Source organism: Podarcis erhardii (assembly GCF_964252035.2).
Source record: "Podarcis erhardii genome assembly, chromosome: 12".
Lineage (NCBI taxonomy): Eukaryota > Metazoa > Chordata > Lepidosauria > Squamata > Lacertidae > Podarcis > Podarcis erhardii.
The window spans coordinates 280497-307346 of record NC_138513.1 but is presented as its reverse complement, the minus strand read 5'-3'; the positions used below and the strand labels follow the sequence as shown (position 1 = coordinate 307346).

The following is a 26850-nucleotide window of genomic DNA, read 5'->3' as shown; positions in this document are numbered from 1 at the left end:
TGTGTCCAGTTCTGGGCACCACAGTTCAAGAAGGACACGGACAAACTGGAACGTGTCCAGAGGAGGGCAACCAAAATGGTCAAAGGCCTGGAAACGATGCCTTATGAGGAACGGCTAAGGGAGCTGGGCGTGTTTAGCCTGGAGAAGAGGAGGTTAAGGGGTGATATGATAGCCATGTTCAAATATATAAAAGGATGTCACATAGAGGAGGGAGAAAGGTTGTTTTCTGCTGCTCCAGAGAAGCGGACACGGAGCAATGGATCCAAACTACAAGAAAAAAGATTCCACCTAAACATTAGGAAGAACTTCCAGACAGTAAGAGCTGTTTGACAGTGGAATTTGCTGCCCAGGAGTGTGGTGGAGTCTCCTTCTTTGGAGGTCTTGAAGCAGAGGCTTGACGACCATATGTCAGGAGTGCTCTGATGGTGTTTCCTGCTTGGCAGGGGGTTGGACTCGATGGCCCTTGGGGTCTCTTCCAACTCTTCCAGGATTCTAGGCTTCTCTGAATGCTTTCCAAGGCCCATTTGACTTCCCTCTCCAGGATGTCTGGCTCCAGGTCAGCAGCCCCACGGCCTGGGGCATCCAGAGGACCAAACAAGAGCAAAGAGCTCCAGAGCTCCGAACCCGCCTCCCAGCGGCGAGCAGGCAGCGGAAGATCCCGGCTCCCGGGCCGCCTGGGCCTCGGCGGGTCAGCAGCCCCCGGGTCTCCCGGGCAGGACTCCAAGTCCCGTCGTGCAGCGCGGCGGGGGCGGGGCCTGCGCGGCCAAGGGGCGGGGCTGCCCCCTCCCCGGGAAGCCGAGACGGGAGACGCCGCCGCCGCCGCCGCCGCCGGCCGGGCCAGGGAGGGGGCTGGGGGCTGGCCGATCCCTCCCCAGGTGGGTCCCCTCCGCCCCCTGCAGCGGGGGGGGGGCGGCAGGCGGGGCCGATGGGCGGCTGACCCCCCCCACCCTGGGGCTTGACCCCCCGCCCCCGCCCCCCGGGGGTGTCGCGGCGGGGGCGGCCTCGGAACAAAGGCGGCCCCGATCCCGGCAGGGTCGCCGCCGACAGAGAGCCGGGCGGGGGGAGCGCAAGAGGAGGGCAGCAGCCCCCCCCCATGCCATGCCATGCCATGCCATGCCCCCCACCCCACCCCAAGGGCGCCGCCGGGGGGGGAGGGAGGAGGGGGCGGGGTCCGCGATTGCCGGGCGACCCCCCCTCACCCTTGGGGGCGGCTGGGCACCTGCCTGCTGCTGCTGCTGCTGCTGCATCCCGGGCTGAAGAAGCGGAGCTCATCTCTTGCCCAGCCCTCCTCAGAGTGCCGGGGGGGGGGAGATGTGGCCGAGCTTCCCCCCCCTCCCCAAATCTGGCCGGGCTTCTCTTATTGCCCTGCAGACACTTCCAGATCCATCTCAGGCCAGTCAGGGATCTCAGCCTGCAGGTGGATCTTGACATTCTTCCAGGCCGGCGGGTCAAGGGCACGAGGGGCGGGCAGAGTTGGCACCCAGGTCCCGAGCAATCCATTGCATGTGCGTGGAGAGCGTGGCAGGAGATGGGGTGCAGGACTTAATTGATTTGGAATAAAGGGGGGTGAGAGAGTGGAACAAGCTAGCCGAGGCCTTTGCGTGGCAAGCGGGTCCCTTTTGCCCACGTGAAGATAATACCGTAAATCTCTCTCCTGACCCAGGCGCCCCTCTGCCTGCCTGCCTGCCTGCAGGGCCACAGTTGGCAGCTTACATGGGACAAATCTGAGTTTGCAACTGGAAGATGCCTTCAGTCGGGATGCTTGCATTTTCAGGTTCACGCCAAAGACTTCAGTTTGCAAAGAGCCACTTAAAAGTAGAGGAGAGGGTTGTGATCTGGGGGTGTCCCCCCCCCCCCGTGTCAGAGGCCCTTTTGCTGGCCCAGCCACCCCTCGCAAGCCAGCCCTCCCCCAGGCCTTTGCCAGCAGCGGTGACCTTGAAAGATGCGAGTTCAAGTGCCATTTTGGGTGCACCCCCGAGATCATGTCTCCTGGGAGCTGGATTGTCTGTGCCTGTTCAGTCTGTATTGTTGCATTTATAAGAAGAGGTTGTTGGCTATTTTGAAATCAGTCTGGAATAGAAGAACATGCTTTTTGGTGTGCATTTTCCCTTCTTGACCTCTTGGAGGGGCCGCTGCTCCGTTTAGGGGGGCCGCTGCTCAGTTTCTTTATTCATTTTATTTATTTCATAAAATTTAGGGTTACGGGGGCCGCTGCTGAGTTTCTTTATTTATTTCATAAAATTTATTTCATAAAATTTATACAGCAAAAAAAAAAAAAACCCCTCTCAAAGTGGTTTACAAAAAGATAAAGCAAAATTATCCATAAGGAAAAGTAACAACAACAATGGAAAACTTTCAAAAAGTTAAAATGGCAATAATTGGAAACAGATTCAAGCTGGCATCACCTTCCTAAGCATCTAGGTAGGTTTGTCTAAACAATGATGTTTTTAGCAGGCACCTGCCGGGAGTCAAGAGGCAGGGAGTTCCACAGTGTGGGTACTGCCACACTATGAGCTTGAATTCTTACAAATGCAGAGCAGGGATTGTGTGGCCCCGGTAACCGTTCCAGTTCAGTTGATTAGAGCAGGACGTCTTTTGCAGCCCAGTTACAAAATGTGGGGTGCTGATGGCTGTGCCTGCTTGAGATTCCTGCCTCGTAGGGGGTTGGACTGGATGACCCTGGGACCCCGCCGACTCTGCAGTTCTGTGATTCTATCTTGCAGGTGCTTCAAGGACACTCAGACCTGTTTTCCCGCGGGAGGTGCAAAAGGATGGCAGAAGGCGTCCAAATGCAGAGGGAGGTGATGCTGGAAAATCGCAAGCCAGTGGCCCCACTGGGTGAGGACAGCCCCTTCTTTTCTTTCTTTATCAAAGATAGCTTTTTTTGGGGGGGGGAGAGCTTGGGGTGTCTGCTGCGTGGAGAGCTCAGGGTCCGAGGCCCCCGCTCTGCACAGACACACAGACTAGCAAAGTGTCAGTAAAGTTTTGCTGACAGACAGTCTGGCCACTAAAATGGGTCCAGGAAGAGCAGAGAGTGGATCAGAAAGGAGGGTAAATTGGATGCCCACTTGAATAAATCTCTCCTTAGTGGGGAAGTTGAGGTGTGGCGGTTGCGGGGCGGGGGGGGACACCAATGGGAAGGAGGAGAAATGGCCTCTTTATTCAACTCTTAAGATCCCCACACACATCCCAACCCCCCCCCCCACTATATTTAAAATCAAAAGAATATTGTATTTAATTTATAGTGAAATGGGGGGGGGGCGCGTTATATGTGAATGTAACCAAAAAAGGAGGAACCAAATAAACCACCTGTGACTTGTTTTCACAGACCCATCCTGGCTCTTCTGATATACAGTTCCCTTAGTTTTAAGGGGGATTTTACTATTTCTACAGATTTCCAAGGGTGGAGAGTTGCAATGTCATCCCCCCCCCCTTCTTGAGTTGGACAAAGTCCTTCAACGTGGGCGATTTATTTATAAAATTTATAAACTATATACACCACTTGATAGTTAAAAAAACAAACAAATTAAAAGCAGTTTACAAGAAAGAGAAAAAATACAATTATCAGTAGGAAAAAATAACAATAATTTAAGACATTCTAAAAGCTGGGTGGTGGGGTCTGAAATTGGGCGTAGTGCAGACCAGGGTTGGCTACCATTTGGGGCGTCCCGTCCACAAAATGCTCAACCCAAGTTTAGTGGCTCCCTTCACACACGCGCAGTGTGTCAGGGTGTACACCTTGTTGGCCTGCGTTTGGGTGAAGGTGTGTAGGAGGCACAACCCCCCCCTTCACCTTACACAAAGGTACGCTTGCAATGTGCTTCTTTTGTACACTTGGGTCGTCTTTATGAGGCACAGGGCCTGTATCTCGTTGGTGGGGGGCGCGACCAGTTGGCGACATGCGTCACTCAATACTTAGATTTGTGGGTTTCTTTATTTGGTGGCTTTTGTGCGCCCCTTTATTTGAGTGCTGACTGAGCGAACCTTCCAGCTCTGCTACTTAGCTTTTTAATTCTGACTATCTTTAGGTTTGAAACATGAGCTGTTTTGTGCAGTCCAGGTGTGTTAGGATACCTCGGTGGGAAAATCTGCATTCAGAGTCACAAGGGAGCAGCTGCCTTGGAGAGACTTTTGTTTTTTTAAAAAAAATAATATTTATTAACATTTTAAAGACTGCAAAAGAAAGACAAAGAATTAAACAAAACAAAACAATACAATACAAAAACAAAAACAAAACCACACAACACCAACCCCCAAACATTAAATTAACAAAACCAAACAAACACAATTTAAAACACATCTAATAAGTTCAGTATCTTAACTTTCATTTACTTGTTTCAACGACCTCCTCACACCTCCCTTTTTGTATTCCACTTTAATTAACTGTTTCAGCAATTCCTTTTCATCTTCCTCTGTTTTCTGTCCTGTAATTTATCTTAACATATTCTAACCTTATTTTTCCCTTTAATATATAATTGTCTTAACATATTTTAACTTTATTTTCCCTTTAATACTCTAATAATCTATTTGTACTTAATTCCTTGTAACATTTCTACTAAAGCCATATAGCTCCTTTCCAACATTTTTCTAACACTCATTAATTTTACAATATTTTTATAAATAGTCTTTAAACTTTTTCCAATCTTCTTCCACCGACTCTTCTCCCTGGTCCCGGATTCTGCCAGTCATATCCACCAATTCCCTATAGTCCATCAACCTGGTGATCTTCTGTCCGATGCTCTTAACTGTTTTCCAAGTCCCTTCTGCGAGTCTTCTTCGTATTTATACATGAACTTTACTTTGTCTTCCACTGATCTTATTTTCATTTTCCTTCCTTTGAGGCTAAAGAGTAGATCTCGGGGAAACTCCCACCTAAAGATGATTTTATTCCTTCTCGACAGGGCAACCAAATATCTGTAGTTAAATCTAAGATCCGAAAGGTATTTCAGGACATCTTTCAAAATTTCCACTCTTGACTGTTGTTCTTCTAAGTTCCTCTGGTATTTCCAACAGTCTCTTATTTTGTTCTTCTCTTTTTTCCCTCCTCTTCCAAGTCTGAGAGCCCTCACAGTTTTAATCTCTTCTTGAACAAGTCCCGGTCCCAAAAGTCATCAAATTCCTGTGTAAGGAAATCTATCAAACTTTCCTTCTCCAGTTCAGGTAGGGCTCTGATCCTCAAAATCTGATTTTCTTTAAATTCAATCATAGCAGGCATCAACTTTTGGTCATCAAATTGCATCTGTAAGGCTGGGACTCTCTCTCTCCAATTGTGTTACTTTAGGTTCAACGGCAATAACTTTCTCCCTAGCCTTCTCCGCAGTTTGCCATGTCAAAGTAGATTCCTGTGTCAGTTTCTGAATAGTTTCTATATTGGTATTCACTTTTTGTCCCAAATTGTCAATTTTGGTAGTTACCACATCCACCTTTTTGTGAAGCTGTTCCAGTGAGTCACTTATCTTACATAATACAACCACTAAGGCCTCTTCTGTCAACATTCTTAACCGATTCAAGGTCCCCAGAATCTCACAGGTTTTTATCTTGCAGCTGGAAATTCCCCCGGCTCAACTCTTGTAACAGTTTCAAAAGCTTCTCTAGAGGGAAACAGTTCCTCTAGAGGGAAACAGTTTCTATTTGTATTAGTCCTTTTAAACTCAATTCAAACAGTAAAGTTAGTTTCAATTTTCTGTTACTTTTACTCCTTTTTAAACGCAGATGGAGACCATGGAAACAATGTATTCCTCTTATTTAACTAACTGTCAGTGAAGGTTCTAACCACGTCAGTCCTGTTGGCAGCCCGTTTCCAGGATTGGAGCGGTGGTATATTAACTCTGTTCGCTCTCTCCTGCAGGTATACTCAGTCCAAAACTTTCCCCCCTCTTCTCCTGCCACCAAGGGGGGGTTTAGTATTTTTTACTGGTGGAAATTTAGTCCTTTACAATAGGCTTTCCAAGACTTCAGCTTGCATCCTCATTGCTTCAATCTATTTACAAAAGGGGAAGGTGGACTTCCTGTTTTAGACCTCCCTGTTTCGGCACCAAATTAAGATGTTTAAAAATCCAATTCTCCGCTCTACTCACGGGTAGTTGCTTTAAGATCAAATTGTCCACAGGAAAAAGTCAGCGCTCTCCGGCAACAGCTATGCGGCTTCACTCCGTGGAAGAAGCAGTCAATTCGAAGCACCGCGCCTCTCACCCCACATCGCTCCGGATCCCCGAAACCGGGTTTCCCCGCGAGTAGGGAAGGCGCAAAAGGTGCCAGCCGAATCCCACGTTCACAGGCTTCACCCGCCTGTGATTTCTAGTGGGTCTCCGCCTTCACCGTGGCGGCCAGACCCGGATTCTTACGAAGCAAATTCCTCCTGATCAGAGGAATTCCGCCATTACCGGAGGCGCCAACCCGGAAGTCATCTGCCTTGGAGAGACTTTTGGTGCTCTGGAGGAGGAGCAAGAAAGGGGGATTCCCCCTCTCCCCCTCTCCCCTTCTCCCTCCCTCTGTCCTACATTGGAGGGTCGTCGTTTTCTTTTAGCCCCTCTAAACTCGGTTGCTAAAGAGAAATGGAAGACCTTGGCCTCTCCTTTTGGCACTCGCTTTGGGCCTGGAAGGAGTCAAATCCATGTTTTGGTTCCGCAGGGTGAATGTGGATTGAATCTGCTTTGCGGACGGGCCCCAGATCTTCCGCCAGGTGCCCAAGGGAGGCCGGACTCTGCACGGCTTCGGCTTCCAGGCCTGACAAGGGACTGAAGCCAGCCTAGCGCTGGGCTCCCTCCGTGGTCCAGGCTGGGATTCCAGTCCGATTGCCATGGAGACAGCCTTCTCTTCCTTGCGGAGAGAATGGAGGGGGCCTGGCTTCCTCCCTTGCAGGAACTGCCCTCACCCGGAAGGCAGGGCGTTCTTTGCCCCCTCCTGGGTGCCCAGGACCAGCGAGCTGGGAGCTTGGCCTGGCTGCTCGTTCGTGGCCCCTGGGGAGACGCCATGGCCCAAAGCAAGGAAGTCTTGTGGGGCAGGAGGCCTGGCTGCGCTCCTGCTTCCACGTGGAAGGAGCCCAGGGGCAGCTTAGGGCTTTTGCCTCCTGTTTTCAGGCCAGGAGGCTGGGCTTGAATGTCTGCTGAGGACAGCCTGGAAAGCACCACATGCCACGTCAGGTGTTTGGTCCACCTTCCCTACGAAGGAAGGTGGCAGCATTTGGGACTTTGGAGAATAGGAAACAGAGAGGTGACATGATAGCGGTTTAGAAAATGATGTGTGGCCTGGGGAAAGTGGAGAGAGGAAAGTTTTGCTTTCTCTCGTCACATAAGTAATCATGGACATCTGAGGAAGCTGAATGTTGAGAGATTCAGGACAGATGAAGAAAGTCCTTTACGCTGTACAGTGAATCTGTGGAACTCTCCGCCACAGGAGGCAGGGATGGCCACCAACCTGGATGGCTTTAAAAGAGCACTGGACCAATCCACAGAGGACAGGGCTCTCAATGGCCACTAGCTGTGATGGCTCTTCTTTGCCTGCATGGTCAGGCACATTTGAAAACCCGCAAATAAACGGCTTGGCACTTTGGGGACGTTTGCCTGGCATGGCTGGAGGCAGAGATTTCTGGTGACTCACTGCCTGGTGACTGATGCTGGCAGGTTCACACATCCTGGTGGTTGCTCAATGATGTGGGGTGAATAAGGGTAGGTGTGACTTTACTCCCCAGGTGGGAAATCTATAAGGGAGAGGGAGAGGGAGCGGCAGGCGGATGGAAGCAGAGCTCTGAGGGCTGCTAGGGGTGGAAGGGACAACTAGCCCCGCAGCAAGGAAAGGGGGGAGTGGCTTGGCCAGCGGGGGGTGAAGGGAGAGGGGAGGTGCGTGGGAAAGAAGGTGGGAAGGGAAGGGGCCGGGGTGGGGCTTCACCTGCCCTGGGCATCTCTGTACAGCCCCCCGTCCCGTCCAGTGGGATGCAGAATCCTTGTGTGGCCCCAAAGCCAAAGTCTGGTATTTTCCTTTGTGGAGTGCTTCTCTGTCAGCTGTTTGGCAGTGGGGCAGACTCCCTCCTTCCTTGGAGGTTCCCCCAACAGGTTGGGTCGCCGTCCGTGAGGGATTCTTGAGCTGAGATTCCTGCATCGCAGGGGTTTGGACTAGATGACCCTCAGGGTCCCTTCCAACTGTACAATTCTATGAAAAAGCAGCCCAGGGCCCCATGAAAGAGGAGCAGAGCAGAAGCAGTTGCCACACACCCCAAACACAGCCTCTTCTGCCCCCAGCAGGAGTAGCCTCTGGGCCGACCGTCCTCTCCCCAGCTGAACTCTGCAAGGGGAACCAAAGGGAATGGCTTCTCCTTGGTCTTTGGGACCCAGGCAGCCCCCTTCATCTTTGGAGGAAAGGCCTGTCGGTCAAGAACAAACCGGGGCAGGTTGGTTTCCACCTTTGGGGCGCTTCCTCCAGGCAGTCTCTTTCGGTGCCCAGCTTGGAAATCATCCTAGGGAATTTGCAGGCTGGGGAAGAGGCCCTTTCCTGCTTCAGGCTGATGCGCGGGCCTCGCTGTGTGTGCATGAACATGCTCATCATGCACCTGGGCATGCACGCAAAGGGATGCATCCCATCAGGATTTGGAAGTTCTGTGAAACACCCCCCCCCCTTTCTAGAGCTTCCTTCCAGATGCCCTTGAATCCCTTGCAGGAGGAGGAGGAGGACAGAAAACGCCCCATGACTTTCTTGCAGGATTTACCTGCACTGAGAAATGCCGTGTGGTGGGTTGCATAGAGAGAGAGGTGCAGAAGCTGCGCCCAGAGAAAGAGGGCCGACTGCGGGTGTGTTCACACATTCTGAGTGGCTTCTGTTGGCGCTGCCAAAGGAGTGCATGAGTCAGTGGGGGTGGAGCCTCTGAGCCCCTCCTCGCTTGAGGCACCTGCCTGAAGACGCCCGGGTGACTCATCCAGAGGCTTCACGTGTCCCAGGGAAGGAGAGCCGCTGCTTTGACTCTGGAAGGAGCTTCACCTCCAGCCAAAGCAGAGAAAAGTGTGCAGCCCACAAGGGATTCCTGCACTGCAAGGGGTTGGGCTAGATGGCCCTTGGGGTCCCTTCCAAGTCTACGATTCTGTGAAGCCCAAAAGGTATGGAGGGTGCCAGCGTAGCAAAGGCCTGGCCTACAGCAGCAACATTTGCCCCAAGTACAGTCAGCCTCTGGAGTGGAGTCCCTAAGACAGTTGGGTGGCACCTTGCATTCCTCCTTCCAGAGACTCCTGCAGCCCAGCTGGTGCCCAACGTCTTGCTCTGCTTTCTTTTGGACCCCGTCAGCCAGGCCGACTCGGGGGGTTGGGCAGCCCAGGACCCCCATGCACAATGCCCCAGGGAGGCCACTTCAGTGCTGCTTGCTTGACTTCTTGGAGCACTTCATTCTGTCTTGAGACAGACAGATGCCCACAGCAACATATTGTCATTCATGTTTATTAAATTTACATGCTACCCTTCCCCTTAAGATTACAGGGCAGTTCACGGCGTACGTTAAATGTCCAGCCTCCCCTTCTCACAGGTGCCAACCACATGTCTCAGTGGGAAGAAGCCCACAGAAGGGCAGGAAGGTCACAGCAGCAGCAGCAGCAGCCGTGTGAGGTCCCTACAGACTGGGGGCAGGAAAATGTTGTCCCCATCTTCAAAAACGGGGGAAAGGAAGACCCAGGTAACTACTGACCGGTGAGCTTGACATCAATACCAGGGAAGGTCCTAGAATAGATAATTCAACATCTGGCCTGTGAGCATTTAGAAAAGGATGCTGTGATTACTAAGACCCAGGAGGGGTTTATCAGAAATAAGTTGTGCCAGACCAATCTGATTTCTTTTTTTCTTTTGATGGAATTACAGACTTGGTGGATCAGGGGAATGCTGTGTCCAGAGTGTATCTTGATTTCAGTGAGGCTTTGGACAAAGTCCCCCATGATATTCTTGTGAGGGAACTGGTAAAATGTGGGTTGAACGAGGTAACTGTTAGGTGGATTTCTATCTGGTTGACTGACCAAACCCAAAGAGGACTCATGAATGATTCCTTGTCATCCTGGAAAAAAGTGACAAGGGGGGTGCCACAGGGTTCTGTCCTGGGCCCATTGTTGCTTAATGTCTTAATAAATGACTTGGATGAAGGAATTGAGGGGATGCTCATCAAATTTGCAGATGACACTCATCTGGGAGGGGTAGCTAATGTCGCAAAAGACAGAATCAGAATTCAAAATGACCTTAACAGATTGGAGAAATGAATTTCAATAGGCACAAATACAAGGTTCTGCACTTAGGCATGAAGAACCAGATGCACAAATATAGGATGGGGGACACCTGGCTTACCAAATATAGGATCTAGGGGTCTTGGTGGACCACAAGCTTAACATGAGTCCACAGTGTGATGCAGCAGCAAAAAAAGCGAACACTATTCTCGGTTGCATCAACAGAAGTCTAGTGTCCAGATCAAGGGAATTAATAGTAGCACTCTATTCTGCATTGATCAGACAAACACCTGGAATACTGTGTCCAGTTCTGGGCTCCGCAATTTAAGAATGATGTTGACCAGCTGGAATGTGGGCAGAGGAGGGCAGCCAAGATGATGAAGGGTCTGGAAGCCAAGCCTTATGAGGAACAGTTGAAGGAGTTAGGTACGGTTAGCCTGGAAAAGAGGAGACCGAGAGGAGATATGAGAGCCATCTTTAAATATCTTAAGGGCTGTAACAGGGAAGAGGGAGCCTGCTTGTTTTCTCCTGCTCTGGAGGGTAAGACTCAAACCAGTGGCTTCAAGTTACAAGAAAGGAGATTCCAACTAAACCTTCAGAAAATTTTTCTGACACTAAGAGCTGTTTGGCAGTGGAACTGACTCCCACGAGAGGCGGTGGACTCTCCTTCCTTGAGGTGTTTCAGCAGAGCTTGGCTGGCCACCTTTCCTGGATGCTGGAGCTGAGATTCCAGCATTGCAGGGGGTTGGACTGGATGACCCTGGGGTCCCTTCCTAGTCTAAGATTCTATGATTCTTCCCCCTGCCCAACTCCCAATGATTCTCACCAACTGGCCTTTGTGGGCATCCTGCTGCCTCTGACTTCATGCCTAGCCTTCTCGCCATGATTTTGTCCAGTCCTCTTTCAATCCTGTCTAGTTTGGTAGCCATCAGTACTTCTGGTGGCAGCGAGTTCCACAGTTTATCTGTGTGTTGTGTGAAGAATTTCCCTCTTTGATCTGGCCTGAATCTTCCGATGTTCAGTTTTGCTGGAAGGCCCCATCGAGCTCTAGGATCTTAAGGGGCAAGAGAGACTTCTGCCTGCCTTCTGTAATCTTTCACCCTCCCCTGCAGCATAAATCTGCCTCCCTTTTGCTTCCCGTTGGCCGGCTATTCTTGATCAGACACCAGCGTGGCCCAGTGACTGGAATGCCAGGCCAGGACCTGGGAGAGACCAGGGTTCGAATCCCCGCTTGGCCGTGAAGCTCCCTGGGGGTTCCTTTAGAAACCAGTCATTGCCTCTCAGCCCAGCCTACCTTGCAGGGTTGCTGTGGGGATCAAGTGGGAGGAAGGATAACTCTGCACACGGCCTTGAGCTCCTTGGAGACACAGGTGGGATATAAATGCAATGAATCCATGGGGACAGCTGCTCCCGGCCTTCTCTTTCGGAAAGGGAATGCAAGCACCGCCAACTTGGGACCCGCCTGGATGTGAGTCAGGCTCCCAGAGGCCAAGGAACACCTTTGGGAGCCAAGTCGGAAGGGGTTTTACCTGCTGCGCCCTGGCACCGGGCTTCTGCTCCTTTGGGGGCATCGCAGGTGGGGGGGGCTACCTGCTCCTCCTCCTCCTCCTCACAGGGGCTTTTGCTGCCTGGGTGAGAGAGGTTGCACTTAGGGGGCAGATGTGCTGGGACAGTCTGTGGGTCTGGATAGTGGTTGTGGGGGAGGCAGAGGGCCAAGCCCTGGCACTGCCAGGAGCCAGACAGAGGCGCCTCCTGCTGCGCAAGGGGTTCAGCTGGGCTCCCTCTGCCCAGCAGTCCTCATCCACCCCATTTTTACGCGGCAGCTGCACAGTGCTCCTTGGCATGGCGCCCAGCTAAACTGTGGAACTCCCTCCTGCAGGACTCAGCGAGGACCACTGACCTGGTGGCTTAAAATCAGGTTAAGCAAATCCCTGGAGGAGAAGAGGGCTCTGAGCGACTCCTCCCCAGGATGGCTCTGCTCTGCCTCCCCAGCCGTGGGTAGCAATGGCTTCTGAATCCCAGGAGGGGAGAGTTGCTCTTGTGCTGCTCAGGTCCTTCTTGTGGGTTTCCCATCTGGTTCGCCCCTGAGGGAAGAGGAGGCTGGACCAGACGGGCCCCTGGCCTCATCCAGCAGCTTTCCTTATGTTCTCATGGAACTCCAGGGCCAGAGGCAGGGAGGGATATTTGGCCGCTCAACTTGATGGTCCCCTTTGGGGGCTCTTTGGGGGTTCTCAGGCTCCCCCCGCCTCATGAGGATGACTTGCAGGACGTGGAGGAAGGAGCTGAGTCTCTTCTAATCTCTGGAGGCATCAGCGGAGGAGGAGCCGCACCTCGGGTTCAAACTCAGGCTGCGGAGCAGAGAGGGGAAAGAGACTCAGTCCTGAGTCAGGAGTGAGTCAGGAGAGCCTGAAACCCCAGGAGGACAGAAGACACACACAAACACACACACACACACACACACACACCCTGCAGCCCTCGAAGGGGAGGCTGTTGGCTTCCTTGCGGTGCAGTCTGGTGACAGTCACACGGCTTTTATAACAAAGCGCAGGGGGGAGGGGGGTTGCAGGCGGCTCAGATGCCCCTTTGTCCATCTCTGGCATCAGGACAAACGCTCTGGGTCTGGGCTGTCAGTCTGGGAGAGCTGCCGGGCTGTGAGGGGGTGCTCTTTGAGGGGCACCTGGGCATCTCCGGTTGCCCTGCCTGGACCACTTTGAGGCGGGCTCTTGGGTGCCAATGTCAGCTGCAGGTGTTCATTTCCTCAGGAGCCCAGAGTCATAGGCTTGTAGAGCTGCAAGGGACCCTGAGGGTCATCCAGTCCGACCCCCTGCAATGCAGGACCTGTGGCTTCAGTGCTTACCGGAGTACCCTTCTCCAGACTCCTTTGGCCTTTCCAGATTGGCAGCACCACCTGCAGAGACAGAGGTGACAGCGGCAGAATAATGGCGTCTTCTCTGGGTCTCAGAAGGATGGCTGCTGTCTGTGCATGGGCAGGCTGGTGTCTTAGGAAAAAACCCTGTGGAGTCGGCCTGCGCGCACTCAAGTGTTGAGTTGAGTCCTTGCACCCCAAAGGGGGACTCGGGAGCGGCTAGGGATGTCAGCTTCAAAATGCTCTCATTTTCCATGGGAAGAACCTCTTGGGGGCAGGTTGTGCTGTGCAAAGTGCCCTGGTTGGGGGGCAGGCAGGAACCTCCCTTCTCTGCGGAGTAACTGGGAAGAGTCCCCCCCCACACTACATGGGACTTCTCATTTATTTTCTTTCTTCTTGTGTATACAGTGGTGCCCCGCAATACGAACGCCTCGCAAGACGGAAAACCCACTAGACGAAAGGGTTTTCCGTTTTGGAGGCGCTTCGCTAAACGAATTTCTCTATGGGGCTGCCTCGCAAGACGAAAAAATATTGCGAGTTCCCGCGGTTTCCCCCCCGCTTTTTTTTGCCCTTTCCCTAAGCGCTAAGCCGCTTATCAGCTGTTCCGCTGATAAGCCGCTTCTCAGCTGATCGCTAAAAGCCGCTAGACCGCTAATAGCGCTAATCCGCTAAGCTGTCAATGGGCTTGCTTCACAAGACGAAAAAACCGCTAGACGAAGAGAATCGCGGAACGGATTAATTTCGTCTTGCGAGGCACCACTGTAAATCATTTCTTAACAAACCAAAGACAAAGAGCACAAAGAGATGCGGTGAGAGCAGACGGAAAGCCGCCTTAGGTTGGACGTGATCCTTGAGCTTGTTTTCCCAAACTGTTCCTCCCCCCCATTCCCCCCCCCCCATGAACCTGTTAGGCTGGTTTGCACACTTTCGTTTGTAATAAGCTAGCTAAATCATAATTACTCAGAACCTAGTTTTCTCAACGCATTTGGATATAGCAGGAGATGTGCTCCCCAACCCGAATTTTTAGCTGTTGTAATCTTAGCAGCAGTTAGAAGGTTGGATTGATCATTTTCTGGAATCACATCTTTTGGAGGTTCTCTTTTAGAAGCCCCAAGGCTTCTAAGTCAAGGCAAAGCGGGGGGCTTGCGGATAAGCTTGTGCCCAGCACCTCTCTCTTTGGAAACATACTACTGGTTGGAGCCCCCCATTTGTTTGGTGGTTTATTCCATTTGCACCCCACTTTTCCTCAGGGAGGTCAAGGTGGCGTATAGAGGTCTCCTCCTCCCCATTGTCTCCTCAAAAGGACCCTGCGAGGGGCTTTGGCTGAGAGGCAGGGACTGGACTCAAGGCTGTCACCCCCAGCCTGGCCAAGGGGGGGATTTGAACCCTGGTCTCTCCCAACCACTGTGCCACGCTGCTTCCAGGGAAGTGTCGGGTCTCTCAGCTGCCACACCGGCAGGAAAAGGAGAAGCCACGTGGTGGAGGGAGAGCCAGGATCCGGGTCGAGTGGGTGGGTGGGGGTTGCAGAGACCCAGAAGGCTGTTTTCTTCCGCTTCCCAAGACGCTGCTAGCTGGCCACTATTTGGTTCCAGCCGCAGACGTTGAGCCCCAGGGTTAGAAACTCAGATATGTAAGCTAATCGCCAAATGGTACCTTAAATCTCAATTTTTTCACCTGTGAATCCCACCCCCAATTTCTATAGCATTTTATATTTTAAAGAAAAAATCTCAAAGTGCTTTACAACACATTGAAACATCAAATAAAACCCTCCAGAACAAAATAAAACCTAAAAATCAAGCTTCAAGGACAGTATCTCAGATCCTCCTCTAAGTGACATTTTGCTTCCCCCATATTTATTTGGCGACTTCATTTATAGAGCTGCCTCACGGCAGGAGGACTCCAGGAAGGCAGTGCGGGGCAGTGGTGAGAGGGTCGGACGGGGACCTGGGAGATCAGCGTTCAAATCCCGATTCCGTCCCAAGTCTAACCAGGTGACCTGGGAGTCAGTCGCAATCTCTTAGCCTACCGCACAGGATTGTTTTAGGGGTTAGCTCAGAAGGGGCATGAACCCATGTGCTCCTTGGGAGATAAATGCAGTAAAGAAGCTCTTCTGAAGCACCAGGTGCGCAGCCTGGGAGTCATTTTGGACTCACAGCTGTCCATGGAGGCACAGGTCAAATCGGTGTCCAGGGCAGCTATTTACCAGCTCCACCTCTTACGCAGGCTGAGACCCTATCTGCCCGCGGACTGTCTCGCCAGAGTGGTGCATGCTCTGGTTATCTCCCGCTTGGACTACTGCAATGCGCTCTATGTGGGTGCACGGAAGGTGACTCGGAAACTACAACTAATCCAGAATGCGGCAGCTAGACTGGTGACTGGGGGCGGCCGCCGAGACCACATAACACCGGTCTTGAAAGACCTACATTGGCTCCCAGTATGTTTCCGAGCACAATTCAAAGTGTTGGTGTTGACCTTTAAAGCCCTAAACGGCCTCAGCCCAGTATACCTGAAGGAGCGTCTCCACCCCCATCGTTCTGCCCGGACGCTGAGGTCCAGCGCTGAGGGCCTTCTGGCGGTTCCCTCATTGCGAGAAGCAAAGCTACAGGGAACCAGGCAGAGGGCCTTCTCGGTAGTGGCGCCCGCCCTGTGGAATGCCCTCCCACCAGATGTCAAAGCGATAAATAACTACCTGACATTCAGAAGACATCTTAAGGCAGCTCTGTTCAGGGAAGCTTTTAATCTGTGATATTTTAGTGTATTTTTGGTTTCTATGGAAGCCGCCCAGAGTGGCTGGGGAAACCCAGCCAGATGGGCGGGGTACAAATAAATAATAATAATAATAATAATAATAATAATAATTATTATTATTATTATTATTCTGCTCACCTGATTAAGAAAGGTGGAGGTGCCTGGGGAATTTTGAGCACTGCTGACCCTGCTTCTTCCTCCTTGGCAGACTCTGTATCCACCAAAGATGCAGCCGCCAGTGACCTTGAGGAGGAGGAAGAGGAGGACGAGCAGGAACAAGGGGAGGCCGACTGGGCGATGGAGGAAGACATGTACCTCGGGGAGCCCCCTGGTGAGAGAGAGGCAGCCGTCGCTGACCCCCCTGCACAGGACAAACCAGGCAAAGAAGGAGCCTCTCCCACCAGCAGCAGCCCAGGTACCACTTTGGGGTGTCCTTGGAGCCAGGGCTGCATGTAAGGGGCAAAGGGAAAAGCCACCCCTCAGATCAGAGCCTCCCACACGCTTTCTATATACAGTGGTGCCCCGCAAGACAAATGCCTCGCAAGACGGAAAACCCGCTAGACGAAAGGTTTTTCCGTTTTGGAGGTGCTTCGCAAAACGAATTTCCTATGGGCTTGCTTCACAAGACGAAAATGTCTTGCGAGTTCCTGCGGGGTTTTTTTCCTTCCCCCCCTTTTTCTAAGCCGCTAAGCCGCTTAACAGCTGATCCGCTAAGCCGCTTATCAGCTGATCCGCTAAGCCGCTTAACAGCTGATCCGCTAAGCTGCTTCTCAGCTGATCCGCTAAGCCGCTTATCAGCTGATCCACTAAGCCGCTAATAGCGCTAAGCTGCTAAGCCGCTAATGGGCTTGCTTCGCAAGACGAAAAAACCGCAAGACGAAGAGACTCGCGGAACGGATTCTTTTCGTCTTGCGAGGCACCACTGTATCTGTAAGCCACCTTGAGTCCCTGTCAGGGGAAAATTATATTTATATATAATAAATATAAAACAACAAAGTTGTACTTTGAAAATCAAACGGAATCCATTCCTGAAGTCCATTCAACTTCCAGAACGTTCGGAAACCAAAGCGCGGCTTCTAATTGGAAGCTGCAGAAGCCCCGTCGGACGTCCAGCTTCAAAAAATAGTTCCCAAACCGGAACAGACACTTCCAGGTTTGTGGCATTTGGGAGCCAAAACGTTCAAGAACTAAGCTGTTAGAAAATCAAGGTACGGCTGTATAAGCACTTTTTATTTGTAACAAAAAACCTTCAAAACAGTTTGCAACCTACATTAAAATGTTCCGAAATAAAACATCAAATATAAAATATACATTCTGAGAGTTTGGTTTTTTTTTTTACAATAAAGCGTTGTATAATTTTTATGAAATAAATAAATGAATGAAATGGAAGCGTCTTGGAGCAACGCTGGACCAAAGTGCACGCCTGCTTCCCTGCCTGAGCCCCCTCACTGGCCAGCACTGGCTCCACTGCCCGATCCGCCGTTGTCAGAACTCGATCTTGTACACTTTGGAACTCCCTGCCTGTTGACTTCCAGCAAGCGCTTTCGCTGCACTCCTTTCGGCGCCTGCTAAAAAACATCCCTGTTTTAGATAAGCCTGCCCAGATGTTCAGGAAGCCAATGGGAATTTTAATCTGCTTTGCGTCTGTTGTTTTAGCTTTTCCAGTGTCTCTGATGGTTGTTATGAGTTCCTTTTACTGGTAAAGTATTGTTTTATCTCTTTTTTTGGTCAAACGCTTTGAGCTTCTTCCTTTCTAACTGTGAAAATCTTATGGAAGAAATGACTCATCAGAGCAGCCCTCTCTCTCCACTTCGGGTTGCTATACACCCGGAATTTCCTGGACAAATCCAGAATACTGCAGTCGCAAGCTGGGTCTGGGCAAAAATCAGTGAAATGTCCGGGAAAATCCAATGTTGGCAGTGATGGTTTTGCACACAAAAAGCTCAGCAACTGTTCTGCTCAACCCTATCTCTGCTTGCTCTCTAGGCTGCAAAGGCCCCCCCTGGATGTCCCCCCGCCCTCCAGAGCCACCTGGCGCCTGGCAGGGCCTCTGCACCTGGGAGTGCTGGCACCAACGAGTCCTGGAGCTCCTGGAGCAGCATCAGGTGGCCCAGAGCCCCCCGCGGGCTGCTCAGGTGAGCAGAGGGGGAGTGGGCAGTGGGAGGGAGGGGCAATAAGCAAGAGATACCCCTTGCCAAGAGAGGTCCCTTGTATGGAAGGGAGAGCTGGACCATCAAGGAGGCTGATCGCTGAAGAATGGATGCTTTTGAATTCTGGTGCTGGAGGAGACTCTTGCGAGTCCCATGGACTGCAAGAAGATCCAACCTCTCCATTCTGAAGGAAATCAGCCCTGAGTGCTCACTGGAAGGGCAGATCCTGAAGCTGAGGCTCCAATACTCTGGCCACCTCCTGAGAAGAGAAGACTCCCTGGAAAAGACCCTGATGTTGGGGAAGATGGAGGGCACAAGGAGAAGGGGATGACAGAGGACGAGATGGTGGGGCAGTGTTCTGGAAGCTACCAGCATGAGGGAGGCAGTGGAAGACAGGAGGGCCTGGCGTGCTCTGGTCATGAAGAGTTGGACACAACTGAAGGATAAACAACAACAACCGCCCCTTGCCAGCCGCTGGAGGGGAGAAGGCGGCTCTTGTGGGTTTCCCGTAATGGGCCCCGGTCGGCCCCTGTGAGAACAGGATCCTGCACTAGACCTGCCGCTGGCCTGACTCAGCAGGGCTCTTCCTCTCTCCATAGGGAGCCTCCAGGTCCAGAGTTTTTCCTGCTGAGAACAGGAGGCTGGCTAGAGGGGCTCCCTTTGGCCTGATCCTGCAGCCCCGTCTCTTGCTCTTACGTCCAGGGCAGGGCAGAGCGGGAGGCACTGCTGGGGACGCAGGGAGCAGGATTGGGGCTGCTGGCCTCTCCCACGGCCGGCCCCTGAGCGGGTGGGACTTCTCTGGACCTTTCTCTTTTTGTGCACGGCGCCCTCCCCTGTTGGCGTGGGGTCTTTGCGGGAGAGCTGCCTTGGCTGTCCTGCTGCTGCGCTTCCTCCCCTGGGGGGGGACCCCTCTCTCAGTGTGTTCTGCCTCGCTCTGGATGTTTGGGGACGCTCAGCCCAAGCTCTGAGCTGCCACGTTCTCCCCCCTCCTCTGGAAGAGGCTGATTTTCAGGGGTGGGCAAAGGGTGCCGGCTCCCTTGGCACCGAGCAGGATGCGGCCTGCTTTCCTTCCAGGTGACGTTTGAGGACGTAGCTGTCTACTTCTTGCCTGAAGAGTGGGCCCAGCTGACGGCCTGGCAGAAGGCCCTCTACTGGGACGTGATGAAGGAGAACCACGACCTGGTGGCCTCGCTGGGTGAGGGTCCCCCTCGGACAGACCCCTGGGGAGGGGGGGAGGGTCGCTGCCGCTGGCCCCAGGACACCCCGGAAGGTGGGGTGGGGGTGATGGCGGACCCTTCAAGTCAAATCAGACAAGTTTCACCGGTGATCCGCTGGATCCCTCAAAGTTCTGGCTTTGCCCCACCATCACCAGCTGAAGGCTCTGTGTCCTCCCTTCCCCTCCCAGCTTCCCCTGAGGCCTCTCCTAGCTAAGCCTGGCCTGACTTGGGCAGCGTCTCTGAGGGCTGCTGCGTGACGTGGCGGCTTCAAAGGGGGATGAGGCACATGGCCTCCCCAGCCGTGACCATTAGGTGGAGCCTCCATGTCTTATGGCAGTCTTCCTGGGAGATGCGAGGAGGGCTGTTGCTTTGCTGGCTGGGCCCTGCTCTCTGAGACCCAGGGGGCTGGGCTGGATGGGGCCCTGCTCTGATCCAGCCACCAGGCTCCTCTTCCTCCTCCTTGGGAAGAGTCCCCTCTCAGGGTGGCAGCGGACCTCAATTGCAGGGGGCTGGACTAGATGTCCCTTGGCGATCCCTTCCGACTCTGCTTCTACGTCCAAACTCTTTCTCCGTGGCCAGGAAGGCCAGAGGCAGATCTCCTCTGACCACTGCCATGGGGAGACCGGTGAGGGGCCCTCCCCCTGCTTTCTTGCCACATGCCACATCCGCCCCACATCTGCCCCCTTCAGGCCCTTGGCTCACCCTTGTGGCGCCCAAGTCTTTCCCACAGGTGGTGACTTTTCCACTTTCTCTCCTCGCATGCAGCTCCTGCTCGTGACCCCGATCCAGAGGTCTTGGGCCGAATGGAGCGAGGGGAGGCCCCTCCTTCTGAGGCCCCCATGGAGGAAAAACCGGAAGAAGCTCCCCGAGTGCCCAGCCCAGGTGAGTGAGGCCCCTCGAGGGGTGCAGGTCCTGACTGAGTCCTGCCTTTAAGGAGGTTGGGCTGGATGACCCTTGGGGGTCCCTTCAAACTCTGCAACTTTGTGAGCAGCAAATGTGGCCACTGCTGAACCCGATGCTTCTCAGTTGGCATCCGTTGGCGACCTGAAGGGGACAGATCCTGGTGCGCATGTAGGTTGGGCTGCTCTGGGCTGGCTATGGAGAGCAGTGAGTGCAAATCCTTTTCTGGAGCTCCTGTCTGCTTTGTGCATCCGCAGGAGAAGCCCACTGACAAGCAGGCAAGTCGGGGGGTGGCATGGAGTCTGGGGGGGTCTTACCCCCAGGGTTACACCACCCCTGAGGTGTGGCTTCTTACCCAAGACCAGCAGGGAGCAGAGAAAGCTGCTTTATGTTGGTCTGTGGAGCTCAGGATTGCCTACACTTGCTGGCAGCAATCCCTGGCTGCGTTTTGCTTTCATGCCCATCCTGCTGTGACCATCAGTGACGTCCTGGACTTGTGACGTCCAGCCCCCTGCAGTGGCAAAGGCAGTCCCTCCCCTCGGAGACCTCGGGGTTCACTCCTCCAGCATTCAATTTAGACACAGCTTGATTGTAAGCAAGCAAGCAAACTTCAAAGCAGTTTACAAAAAATTAACAATAATTTAAGACATTTGAAAATTAAATTAAATTAAAACTCACGTCAGCATTCTAAGCACCTGGTTGGCTTGTCTAAACAGGAATGTTTTTAGCAGGTTCTGAAAGGGGAAAAGGCACGTACCTGCCTAGTGTCAATTGGCAGGGAGTTCCAAAGGGCAGCTGCTGCTGCCGCACTAAACAATCAAGTTCTGGCAGAGGCGGAACAGGTCTTCGGTGGCACCTGGAACTGTGCCAGTTCCTCTGATCAAAGCGGTCAAGTGGCACCGGTGGGGTCAGGCGATCTCCTAGGGAGACAGGTCCGAAGCTGTTAAGGGACACTAATCGTAGCTCTAGGAATCCTCTTTCCATCCCTATCCTTAAAAACAGGCAGGTGCAATTTGACTCTACCTTTTAAGGTTCCCTTGAGCTACTGACGTTCTCCTTCGCTCTGCCACTCTCTCCTCTGGGTGCAGCTTCTGGGGCTAAGCGGCAGCTGGAGGTCAGGAGAGGACCAGGCGCGGAGCATCCCTGCAGCAAGACTCAGCCCGAAAAAGCCAAGACGGGCGCTCTGGGTGAGGGGCGCCAGAAGGCTTCCAAGGCAGCATGCAATGTTGGTGCCAGGAGGCCTGTTGCAGCTCTGGGGCCCCTCTGGGACTGTGCTGGGACTTGGTGGCCCCCGTGGGAAGGCTTAGTGGAAGAAGGTCCCGGGTTCAAGTCCCGCTGGCCTCTCCAGGAAGGGCTGGGAGAGAGGCCCTGCTGAAGCCCTGGAGAGCCTTTGCTGCCGGTCAGTGCAGGACATCCTGGCTAGATGAGCCAAGCATCTGACTCGGTACAAGGCATGCTGCTGGATAGTATGGGGCGTGTGCCCCCTCTCCACCCTGGGGGTGTCTCCCTGCCCTCCTGGGAGGGGGTGGGTGAATCAGGCTGGCCAGAAAGGGAACCTGAGGGGTGGGGAAGGGGCACAGGAGCACAAGGGGGAGCTCTCTGCAAATGGGGGGGGGCTACTTGGGTTGCAGATGAGTTTCTTCTCCAGGGACACAGAGGGTCTCGGCCTCCCTCCAGAGCAAGGCTGCTTCTGCCCCTTTGTGACTTGAAACGGGGTGGTCCGAAATGGGCAGAGTAGATTTTCACAGAGGTTGCGTCACTGGGCAACCTGCAAAAAGCCATCACTTATAGAGGAAGGTTGCCTTGGGGACCTTTTATTTCTTCCTCCAGCCCCCCCCCCCGGTACCTGTCTGGTTTTTTTGCTGGGGAACCTTGAGTTTCCCAGCTTGGGGTCCACCCTCTTTCCTAGCCTTGGCATATAGACGTTGTGCCATGTCACTATTCATTTATTTGTTGGCCTAAAACGACACCCTGGGGCATAGCAGACAATGCAAACACAACAGAAATCAAGCTAAATCTTGTTTCAAAAGTATTAAGATACATCTGTTTTCCTTCCCCAAAGGCCACAGATCATTCAGCTCCTGTCTTGAAGGGTCCTGGGCAGGTGGGGGCAAGGCGGGGGGCATGGCTGGCACTCCTGTCTCTCACCTGTATTGACCTGCCCTTTCTCCTCCTTCTCCAGCTGAGGCCAAGCCCCACATCAAGCGTGAGGAGCAGCGGGGGGACCCCCAGGGGCCGGCCACCCACCACTGCAAGGACTGCGGCCGCACTTTTCCCCAGCGGGACGCCCTGATTTCCCACGTCCTGCGCACCCACTTTGTCGAGCGAGCGCTGCCCTGCCCGCAGTGCGGAAAGTTCTTTGGCAGCAAGAGCAGCCTGGCCGCCCACCAGAGCACCCACGGCCTGGAGCGGGTCTTCACCTGCATCGACTGCAAGAGCAACTTTGTCTATGAGGAGCAGGAGGCGGCCCGGATCCACGCCCAGCTGGCCCTGGGGAAGCTTTTCAAGTGCTTTGGCTGCAGCTGCAAGATCGCCGCCCTCCTGGCCAGAGACCAGAAGCCAGACGCGCAGGAGGGCTGCCCCCCCTTTGGGCAGCTGGAGGCCGCCTTCTACAGGTGAGGAGTCAGTCTGCGCTTGGCGGAAAGGGATTCTCCATAGTCACGGAGTCAGGGATCACCTCCGGGTGTCTCTGGCCTGAGAAATTCATCTTTGGGGTTTTTAAAATAAAAAAGCTCCTGCACGTGGAGGTTGGTTATTCTCTTCCCTGCCCTCCACCCAAGGGCCAAAACTAACAAGACTGAATTTCATAAGCGACAAATGTCAGGTTCTGCAATTAGGCAGGAAGAACCAGATGGGCAAATATAGGATGGGAGACACCTAACTTACTAGCAGTACATGTGAAAAGGATCTCGGGGTCTTGGTGGACCACCAGCTGAACATGAGTCCACCATGTGATGCAGCAGCAAAAATCTGGAATGTGGGCAGAGGAGGGCAGCCAAGATGACCAAGGGTCTGGAAACTAAGTCTTATGAGGAGCAGTTGAAGGAGCTGGGGAGGTTTAGCCTGGAAAAGAGGAGATTGAGAGGAGATATAGAATCTTAGAGCTGGAAGGGACCCAAGGGTTATCTAGCCCCTTGGGGAGAGCCATATTCAAATATCTCCATGGCTGTCACAGGGAAGAAGGCGCAAGCTTGTTTTCTCCTGCTCTGGAGGGCAGGATCCAAAGCAATGGATTCAAGTTGCAAGAAAGGATATTCTGACTAAATATCAGGAATAATCTCTCGGACGGTAAGATCTGTGCCACAGTGGAAGGGTCTCCCTTATGAGATGGTGGCCTCTCCTTCCTTGGAGGTCTTTCAACAGAGCTTGGCTGGCCACCTGTCAGGGATGCTTGAGCTGAGATTGCCGGGGGTTGCCCTGGATGACCCCAGGGTCCCTTCCAGCCCCTTCATTTTGCCACACTGCCCCCTCTCCTTTTCATCCCTCAGCCGCCAGCGTGCGATGGAGCAGGTCCGCCAGCGGGCCGCCCACTGGACCACCTCGGAGACCAAGGCCTTTGTGGAGCTGTGGGGGGACGACCGCGTCCAGACGGCGCTCTTTGACAACTATCGCAACGAGGTACAGTACAAGCGGCTGTCGGACAAGATGCGGAAGATGGGCTTCCACCGCAACCTGGAGCAGTGCCGCCAGCGGGCCAAGGACCTGCGCAGGGGGTTCAAGGAGATCCAGGACGGGAACCTGCACTCCAACCGGGCGCGCCAGACCATGCCCTTCTTTGCCCTCCTGGACCGCTTCCTGCTGATGAGCCGGGGGCTGGTGGTGCCCAAGGTGTGCGTCAACAGGACCAAGCAGAGGGGGCGCAAGGGCAGGGGGCGCAGGGAGGAGCCCCAGGGAGAAGCCCCCTTCCTGCTTGCTCTGCCCGCCCAGCACCCCAACTTGCGGGACCTGACGCTGCAGGAGCAGGATCCGTACCTCCATGCCCTGGCGCTCCCCGACTTCCACCTCCAGAGCCGCTTCACAAGCCAGTATCGCCAGGGGGCCGGCCTCCCTGGCTACCAGTTGCCGACCCCCGACCAGGACCCCCCGGCCAACGCTGTGGGGCTGCCCAGCTGCCCGCTGGAGGGCCAAGACGAGGACTCACCCACCCTGCGGCTGGCGGACTTCTCCCTGCGGCCGCAGGACCCAGACGCCTCCCTCGCTGTGGAGTCCTGCCGGGCAGCCGCTCGCAGCCAGAGCCAGGACCTGGTGCTGAGCCCCATCAATGGACTTTCAGCCACCAGCAGCCTCTGGTCAGAGATCGCCAGCATGACTACTACGGAGAACCCCACTGGCGTGGCAGCCCCAGGAAGCGCCCAGCGTGAGTATTTGCTTAGTGGTTTATGTATTCCTCCACAGTATTTACAGCCTGCCCTTCATTGAACGTTTTCCATCCCAGAGCAAAGTGGTAAAAATAAACACAGAAGCACAATATACAAAAACTGCAAAATCATATAAACAGGACCAGTAAACACCTGGGAAACTTCTATCATACGCTAAACCAACAAAATTAGAGTAGAGGGAAAAATCATTATATTAAGATCCACAATTTGGGGGGGGGGAGTCAAAGGGGATTATATGTTTATGTTTTTATTTCACTTCTTAACCTGAAGACCACTTTAGCTAATGGGGCCTCCTGCTGCTGCACGATTTCTGTTCTCATCCTGAAGCAAAGTTCTTAACCCAAGGTACTGTTTCTGGGTTAGTGGAGTCTGTAACCTGAAGCGTCTGTAACCCGAGGTACCACTGTATTTAGAAAGCAACTCATGCCTCTCTTTTTCTTCCTTCCGCCCCCATCAGCCTGGCACCCTGGGAAGGCCCCCAGCTCCTCCGCCAAGCGGATGCGTGACCTCCGCTTGCGCCGCAGGAGGCAGCGGGCCGCCATGGCACGGGTGCTGCTGGGGGCCAGCTACCGCCCCAACGACCGGACGGTGTGGAGCAAGACGCAGAAGACGGACTGGTGGGACAACCTGGTGGCCGGGCCGGCCGATGACGGCGAGTGGGTACGCTACTTCCGCATGTCGCGGGAGGCGGTGCTGGAGCTGGTGGAGAGGCTGCGGCCGGTGCTGCAGCGCGAGGACACCAACATGCGGGCCGCCATCCCCGTCGACAAGCGCGTGGCCCTCACGCTCTGGAAGCTGGCCACCTCGGACAGCTACCGCTCGGTGGCCAACCAGTTTGGTGTGGGCGTGTCGACCGCCTCGGTCATCGTCATGGAAGTGTGCGAGGCCATCCACGACGTCCTGCTGCAGCACGTGGTCCACCTGGGGGACGCCCAGGCCGTCATGAAGGGCTTTGAGCAGCTGGGCTTCCCCAACTGCATTGGCGCCGTGGACGAGACCCACATCCCCATCCTGTGCTCGCCCCACGGCGCCTCGGCCTACATCAACGGCAAGGGGCTGGTCTCCATGGTGCTGCAGGCCCTGGTCGACAGCGCAGGGTGCTTCATGGACGTCTACGCCGGCTGGTCGGGCGGCCTGCAGGACTCGGGCCTGCCGTGGGGCTCCCCGCTCTTCGAGCGCATGGAGAAGGGCACCTTTGGCCCCCAGACCACCACGGAGATTGAGGGTGTGCCCGTTGGACCCGTCCTGCTGGGGGGTCCTGCCTGCCCCCTGCGGCCGTGGCTGATGAAGCCCTACCCAGAGGCCCCTGAGGGCCCCCGCCAGCGCTTCAACCTCTTGCTGGGCAAGTGCCGCATGGCCGTCACCTACGCCTTTGAGCGGCTCAAGGGCCGCTGGCGCTGCCTCCTCAAGCGCCTGGACGTGGCCGAGAAGAACGTCCCGCTGGTCATCGTCGCCTGCTGCATCCTGCACAACATCTGCGAGAGCCGCAACGAGGCCATGCAGGAGGGCTGGGAGGAAGGCATGGACTACGCCGACCTGCCCTCGGCTGAGGGCCACGCAGACACCTTCTCGGACGTGGAAGAAGGGGCCGGGGAGGCGCACGGCGTCCGCGAGGCCTACTGCGCATTCTTCGAGAAGAGGCGGCAGGCGGAGGAGCTCTGAGGGGCGCTGTGTGTTGTGTGTGTTGTGCGAGGACACCCCCTTCCCCACCCCACCCTGTGGGTGCTGCCAAGAAGGGGGGACAGGAACTCAGGCTAACTCAGGTTGCAATTCTCTTCCGTGACTTCCCAGGGGGACAGCGTCCAGAGGTCCCCCTCAGTGAAGTCCCCCTGCTTACCGGTTGCACTGTTTTCACCTTTTATAAACCTTTTATAAAAATTGGCTTAGTAGGAAGTTTTCACCCTGGACCTCAATAAATCCTTGTTCCTCTTGAAAGGACTTTGTTGGGCGTGTCTTAAATGTGAAATTTCTCAGGTTTCCTCAGTCATGAATGAGGCTAGCAGGATCGGGAGGGGGGGAGGGGGCCCCCAGTTCCCTTTGCAAAACAGAGCTTGGTGCAGGATGTGAATGAGCACAAGAAACACAAGGGCTGGGCTGGGGCGCAGTGAAGGGACAAGTTCAGTAGGGTGTGCTGATTTTTACAACAAAGTTGTAATGACTTGGGAATTCAAAAGATTTCTTGCTTAAATTAATATAACTTAGTTTTGCTTGGTAATGAAACTATGTGTAAGATGGCATGGACATCATTAAAAATGACTGCAGTTATATTTTATATTAATATTTTTACTTTTATTTATTAATACTATTCATTTTTAGCATTACCTGACACTTTCAAAAGGTAAAATTAAAATTATTTGATTTTCCGAAAGCAGTTGATGCGCTTTTTCATCAAATGTAGATTTG

At 53.8% G+C, this 26850-nt stretch overlaps 1 protein-coding gene across 1 annotated transcript; it reads left to right on the top strand.

Annotated features, from left to right (window-relative positions):
* Window positions 1-542: 542 nt before the first annotated feature.
* LOC309352950 (uncharacterized protein) lies at window positions 543-26382 on the top strand (the record flags this gene model as incomplete). Its single annotated transcript, XM_081881776.1, has 11 exons — window positions 543-875; window positions 2724-2838; window positions 9506-9652; window positions 16010-16216; window positions 17788-17936; window positions 19026-19146; window positions 19934-20050; window positions 21157-21255; window positions 22251-22683; window positions 23557-24425; window positions 24905-26382. 11 exons carry the CDS (start codon window positions 543-545, stop codon window positions 26107-26109), a joined length of 3795 nt encoding a protein of 1264 aa, XP_081737902.1. The 3' UTR covers window positions 26110-26382.
* Between the last annotated feature and the right edge of the window lie 468 nt (window positions 26383-26850).